Raw genomic sequence first — 7419 nt, forward strand, 5'->3', positions numbered from 1 at the left:
TTTTTGTTTGATCAGTTTTTACCCCCACCGGGTTCGTACATCAAAAAAATTAGAAAAACTTACCGGAAAAGTGGGAACAACCAATAAAGTTATTTTGTATGGACAATGGAATTTTCCACTGAAAAAGTCGCCAATGATTGCTAGATCATCGATAGGTGTTTGGCGCATAACGAGTTGCATAAGTGTTTGGCCGTCGAAGAAAGGAATACTAGATCGTTGAAAGAATCATTTGGCGCGCAACGAGTTGTTTTGTGTGAATTCATGTGGTTCGTCATTTCGAGCCACGTGCTTAATTGGGTATCAACATTATTGATTGCCAAATGATTCAATGATGGAACGCATATGGGTGTTCTAGCTATACCGTAAACATGATCAAAAGTTCTGATACTGTTTACCAGAAGATGCATTGTGTGCAATGTAATCAGTTAGTTGTTTATTGTTGGCCATCGTAGGCGTGAGTTGAACAAATCACCTTATAAATAGAACGATTTTTGTACGAATCAATGATAAGATGCTGCTGTTTAAATAATGAGATCAATCATAGAGGTTTGCTTTGAATTTAGCATGCTGAAGTTCGTTCGCGTCGGGTAAATTCTGGTGGATTGAAAACCATTAGTTGTGAGATTTTATGCATTGACTCGAACGATAAGCTGCATACTGGTACAATCACTCCTCATCTTCACTCCTCTATAACAGAAGAACTGCACATTATTTTCATATAAAGCTTTCTGATATAGATTCTCAGTGCCGAACTCCACCATTCATTAATTGTAGGTGGGGTACTAAACAAAATTATGTGGTGTTGACTAATGAGATGACTATTGATAAAGCTATTAAACGAATGCAGTGTTCATGTAAAAGTTAATGGATACAATATTTAAAAGAATGGTAACTTGAACTTTCGAATGTTCAAGAATTACTTATTTTATCATTCGATTTTTTAACAATATCAAACTAACCATAGTACTCAAGGAGGAGTAAGGATTTGAAGATAAAGTGCGGAAAATTCGACGTAACAACGTTCATTTAAGTAAGAAGAAGATTTCTCGCATCTAAACTTTCACCGTCTACCAGAGGAGTCGAACTTAGCGATGCGAAACATCCGAGTCTCTGATGTGTTAAAATTTTTTTTTTGCCCACCACTCCCCCACACCAAAAAATTTACTAAATAGTTACTGACTGACCAGAAGTCATACATTAAAAGTAAAAATAAAGTTTTATCGCTAAATTGTTTCTTCCTGTGATTGTCACGCTACGAACATTCATCAAACACGATTAAATAATATCACCAGACTAGCGAAAAGTGACGAACTACAAGTCGCGAGGGCAGCTTTTGTAAATTTGTTCTAATCAATTTAAAGTAGTCATCTCAGTTATTTTTGCTTCACTTTTTATTCCATATGTCGAAACCATAGTCTGAGAGAGATCAACAATCGTTATTCGATGCACTGACTCAAAAGATGATTCGCGGTGCATTCGCTTTATTTTTGCGTAACAAAAGCTTTTAACATATTCACAATATTTTTATGAATTCATCGCAACCAAGTAATCAGTAAAATAATGGAAAGATACATTAACAGCATAACGTTTCACAATTCTACTGTCCGAAAACATAAATAAAAAAAAACGGGCGAGACGAAGTTCGACGGGTCAGCTAGTATTTTGATAAAAATAACAAATATTTTACTTGTGAGTTCCTGTCAATTTCTTGTCAAACCATTTCATAGTAAATTCAATTTGAAAAATTAGTTTTAGATGAATGAACTTTAGTTTAAGTTTATTATTTTTAGCGCATTTAATTCAACAACTTTTTAGTTGAAATAAATGAATTTAAACTTAGCAATTTCAACTAATGCTTTTGTTTGTTATAATCACATATTTTTGTTTGTTTTCAAGAATGAAATGACTTCTTTTAAATTAATTTGCAAGGTAACTTTGTATACTACTTTATTTCGATTTATGCTCGTTTTCTTAAAAATTATTCGCCCGAGTATTTTAACTAGAATTGAATATTTTGGTGCTTCACCAGTCCGGTCAATATCTCTGCATCAAATAATTGTTTTGTAAAATAAATATGCTATGTAATGTTATGCAATTTTCACGCTTAGATTGTTTAAAACTCTCCATGGAATGAAAGAAGCATATCAGATCTTACTTTTTAAACGCGCACAAACTTTATCCGCGGGGGAAAAATGCTATTTATTCATTCGGAAAAAAATTGCGACAACTGGAATAAACTTAATATGGTTCATTCAAATAGTAAACTTTGTTGTATTATAATACAAATAAGATCATAGATAAATTGAACCAAATTTTATCCTGATATAAAAGTATTGAATCAACATAGACATTTCCGAAAACATCAACTTAATCAACTTGGTTGACATGTAAAAAATTGTTAGTTTATTTCAACAATAGAAAAAGCCAAAAAAAAATATTTTGCTCATTTGACTAGACTAAAATTTTGATTTAAGTCAAACAGAAAACATTGTTGATGATGAAGGAAAAAAATCGTTCAAACCAATCATATTCTAGTAAGAAATCTTCATAAATCAAATTAAAAAATCTTAAAAATTTTAAACTTGTTTCATTTCTCTGCGTGTTTCAGAGTTGGTTCGTAAAAAGAGCTACGCAGCTCAAATACGTCGTGAAAGAAGACATCGTAAATTGAGGTATGGATTATTGGGTCACCGTGGATAAGTTTTAGTTAAGCAAGCTGATTTGTTATTCCATTTTGATTCTCAAAATGGTCTCAAAAAGTCTACATAGTCTGGAAGTAGAAGTGCTTCAAAAAGACTAAGTTTAAGTCTACGTCGTTTATGGACGGTCTATAGGGGCTATGGTTCTTTCTGTAAAGGAAAGAGGAAAATTTAAATTTCAAAATGCAATGTCTTTGACGCGTCATTTTTGAAAACCACGAAATTTCGATTCAGTTGAATTGATTTTAAATTGACGTTCGGTATGAAAATATTTGAAGACAAACCATATCCAAAACAAAGTCTTGGCATTACATTCCTTTTGTGGTATTTGGCCATTTTGTTTCAACAGAGTTTGCAGCTGATTTACATGGCTAGTACATTACATTACATGGCTAGTATTACGATACTATTACTGACACTAATAATCCTTCCAGATCGAGACTCGAACATACGACCACTGGCTTGTAAGACCAGCGCCCTATGCTTGAACCGCTAACCCGGGCCAACTATATGCAACAGGGGTAATAATTATTGTTGAATAATCTATAAACTGATAGAATTTCAGGTGCAACAAAAGCACCTTAATACGTTTAACGCCATTTTGCTTCAGTTTATATTGGATAGAAGATCGTCGGTAGTCTTAACAACAGTACGCCTTGTGTTATACTCATTAATGATCAATTCCAGAAATGCTTAGCAGACCATCAGACTCGACCTACTCCGATTTGGTTGAAACTTTGCACATGGCTTCAGTATGGCAACACATAGGTTTTGAACCGATGGAGAGGTCAATCCGACTCACGACTGATTTTTAAAAAGGGCGTATGTATTTTTGCATTTCACAAAATTGCCTTTTTCAAATCGTTGTAACTCGGAAACCGTTAATTGTACAAAAATGGCGTTCAGGAAGAAGTTGTAGGGAATCGATTGGGAACTCTAAAAAAATATACACTGAAAAAAGTTTTTGATTTTTTTCTCAATAATTACAAAATAATCCGAAAAAGTTAAATAAAAAGAAATCCGGGTTTTAAATTTTTTTTGATAATTTTTATTTTAAAGCTGTTATTAAAACCTACAGATTGATGGCTATCCCATCCGTGCCTTTTGAGAAATGAAGAAGTTACAGCTAAAACAGTTTACGAGTTCTTTTCGTTGTAATTCGAAAACCGTTCATCGTACAAAAATGGCGTCCAGGAAGTAGTTGTAGGGAATCAATAGGGCACTCTAAAAAAAATTCACTGAAAAGAAATTTGATTTTTTTCTCAATAATTTCAAAATGAACCAAAAAAATTAAATTAAAAAAATCAGGGTTTCGACTTTTTTTTTATAATTTTTATTTTAAAGCTCTTATTAAAACCTACAGATTGATGATTTTTCAGAAGGCACGGATGGGATAGCCATCAATCTGTAGGTTTTAATAAGAGCTTTAAAATAAAAATTATCAAAAAAAATCGAAACGCCGATATTTTTTTAATTTAATTTTTTTGGTTCATTTTGAAATTATTAAAAAAAATCTAACTTTTTTCAGTGTATATTTTTTAGAGTGCCTTATTGATTCCCTACAACTTCTTCCTGGACGTCATTTTTGTACGATTAACGGTTTCCGAATTATAAAGAGAAGAACTTGATCATTTGCATGCACCCGTAAACTGTTTTAGCTGTAACTTCTTCATTTTTAAAAAAAGCACGGATGGGATAGCTATCAATCTGTAGGTTTTAATAAAAGCTTTGAAATAAAAATTATCAAAAAAAAAATTGAAACTCTGATATTTTTTACGGAATATTTTGTAATTATTGTGAAAAAAAATCGAAAAAATTTTTCAGTGTATATTTTTTTAGAGTGCCCAATCGATTCCCTACAATTTCTTCCTGAACGCCATTTTTGTACAATTAACGGTTTCCGAGTTACAAAGATTTGAAAAAGGCCATTTTTGTGAAATGCAAAAATACATACGCCATTTTTAAAAAGCAGTCGTGAGTCGGATTGACTTCTCCATCGGTTCAAAACTTATGGTTTGCTATACTGAAGCCATGTGCAAAGTTTCATCCAAATCGGAGTAGGTCGATTCTGATTTTTTTCACTTTTTCGTCTACTCATTCCTGGAATTGCTTAATGCAGAATACGATTCGCAGAAAAAACAGCTAAATCTAAATTTGGAAAGTTTTATTTCCAAATTAGATGTAATATTTTCTATTTTCACGGAATTACGATTGATCTGGCTCATTTGCAGAGTTATGGAAATTCTTTCCGTGGCTAACGATGAGTTGGCTTGGTATAACTACTTGCGGATCTTAAGCTGGTTTAATCAAAGCCTAAGTATTCTAAGTATCATCGATTACTATTTCATGTGTAATGTTGAATTTGAACACGTAGTCCAGTTTTAAAAGGTCATGTAGCAACCACATATTGATTATCTTTCGGATTGACCTGTGAATCAGCATTATTTTATTTACGTTCGTTATTCATTATCAGGTTTTTTTTTATCTTATCCACCATCTTCTTCGATTTCCATTTGCATTTCAAAAATACGATGGGGTCTTAAAAACAGTAACCGATAATTGGTCTCACTGATAGCATGCTTGAATGAAAAAAAAAAACGATCAAAAACCGCGATTACCGACGATTGACGGCTGATAAAAACGCTTTCGGAACGATAATTGTTTTCAGTCGGTTCTACTGTTTGATTCAAGATGAGTGTTAGGTGCATTTTGGGTGCGATAGTTCTGCTGGGATTGTCCTGTGTTGTGATTTCTCAAAGTAAGTAGCTTAGATTTCGAATCAGAGTTTGTGTTTGCATTCGAAAAAACCATTTCAGAACCTTTACTTTGTTACTACGGCACTTGGGCGCATTACCGCTCCGGCAGAGGGCAATTCAAAATTGAAGATATTGATCCATGGGTATGCAGCCATGTAATATACTCTTTCCTTGGAATCAATGAAGATGGAACTATAGCAATATTGGATTATTGGTTGGATGTAGAATTGGAAAATATGAAAAAGTTCAATGAGCTGAAAAATACAAACTCCAATTTGAAAACTTTGGCCGCAATCGGTGGCTACAGCGTAGGATCGGAAACGTTTTCTAGGGTTGCAGCCAATCCTGACTTGAGATGGCGATTTGCGGAATCTGCGAGAGATTTCTGCTTTCAGTACGGGTTTGATGGAGTGGACATCGACTGGGAGTATCCGGGACAGCGTGGCGGCGATGAATATAACGATAGAGCCAATTTCGTGCACATGCTTTCCGATCTGAAGCAGGTGCTATCGGCAAGTGGGTTGATCCTTACAGCAGCAGTTGGAGCTCCTCAGCATCTTGCAGAAATATCTTACGACATTCCTGGTGTATCGCAACACGTTGATTTCATTAATCTGATGACTTACGACTATAACGGTGCTTGGACCGATGTTACGGGACACAACGCTCCGCTTTACGATGGTCCTTCGGATACATCAGATTTCCAAAGAACTTTAAATGTACACCACAGTGTTACGTATTGGTTGCAACAGGGAGCATCAAGCAATAAATTGATAGTTGGTATTCCAATCTACGGTAGGACCTTCACTTTGCAGAGCTCTGATAACTATTGGCTTCGTGCGGGTTCCAGCGGAGCAGGTTTACCTGGACAGTACACGAACGAAGCTGGATCGTTGGCATATTTTGAAGTAATGGTCACTGTATTCCTAATTGACCGTTGAAGATGCTTAATTTGATATCTCTTTGTGTGAATAGATCTGTCCATTCTTTACACGAAGATGGGTTCGCCACTGGGAGGATAACCAGAAAATTCCGTTCGGAGTAACGGGAGATCAGTGGATTGGATACGACGATGTTGACACTACATATATTAAGGTAGTAAAAATGCATTTGAATATTATTAGTTTGAAGAAGCTTATTCTAGTATGATAAAACTTTTTTTTATCTTAGTGCGACTACATACATCAGCACGGTTTGGCTGGAGCTATGGTGTGGTCCATTGAACAGGATGATTTCCACGGTTACTGCGGTTCAACTAATCCAATTTTGACTACGCTTCGAAACTGTCTGTAATAAAATGTACTGATGATTAAACGATTAAAGTTTTAACGCAAAATGAGATCTATAATCAGTATAAATTCAATCAGTGCACATCATATGTTAGACTTGTGTGCTATCACTTTTGCCGCTCGGGTATCGAAGCTTTCTCATCATTTTAATTAACCCGGTCTTTTCGGAGTTGTGTTAAGGTTAAGCGGCGAAACTGAGTAAACTTCCAAAATTTCACTTCGCACGACTTGTAAGCGATGAGCAAATGTTTAGATTGGGTTCTTCAGGATCTGTTTAGATATATGTCTTGCGGTTATGTAAATTTATAAAAAAAAACGTTCCGAAGTTATCCTGTGTCTCGAAGTCACAATGCTTCCTTCATTTTAATCATCATCATCAACATGAGTTTTGAAATAAGCCATCCTCGTACCACCGACCATTTAAAAAACGAAAAGAAATTTCAAATGAAAACTCAATCACTCGGCGCGCTTCATGCCAACTTTCATCGTTCGCCAAATTCAGTCAGATCCAAGATCCGTAGCAACTTCATTTGCGCAATCCAACACAAGGCAGAAGGTGTGAATATAAACAAGCGGGCAACAGTTTCGATTCCAAATCTTTGCCCGGCGCAAATAGCGACCGGGCAGACATGGTCGCGCTTAGTGCAAACTATCGGTCAAAATATAAAAATAAAA

General features: G+C 35.0%; 1 protein-coding gene across 1 annotated transcript; it reads left to right on the forward strand.

The window, feature by feature from the left end:
• Positions 1–5370: 5370 nt before the first annotated feature.
• LOC131436902 (chitinase-3-like protein 1) lies at positions 5371–6796 on the forward strand. The gene is made up of 4 exons (XM_058605875.1): positions 5371–5457; positions 5516–6363; positions 6431–6550; positions 6626–6796. Exons 1-4 carry the CDS (start codon positions 5391–5393, stop codon positions 6746–6748), a joined length of 1158 nt encoding a protein of 385 aa, XP_058461858.1. The 5' UTR covers positions 5371–5390; the 3' UTR covers positions 6749–6796.
• Positions 6797–7419: the final 623 nt, after the last annotated feature.

The sequence above is a fragment of the Malaya genurostris genome, chromosome 3, assembly GCF_030247185.1.
Source record: "Malaya genurostris strain Urasoe2022 chromosome 3, Malgen_1.1, whole genome shotgun sequence".
In the NCBI taxonomy this organism is placed as follows: Eukaryota; Metazoa; Arthropoda; class Insecta; order Diptera; family Culicidae; genus Malaya; species Malaya genurostris.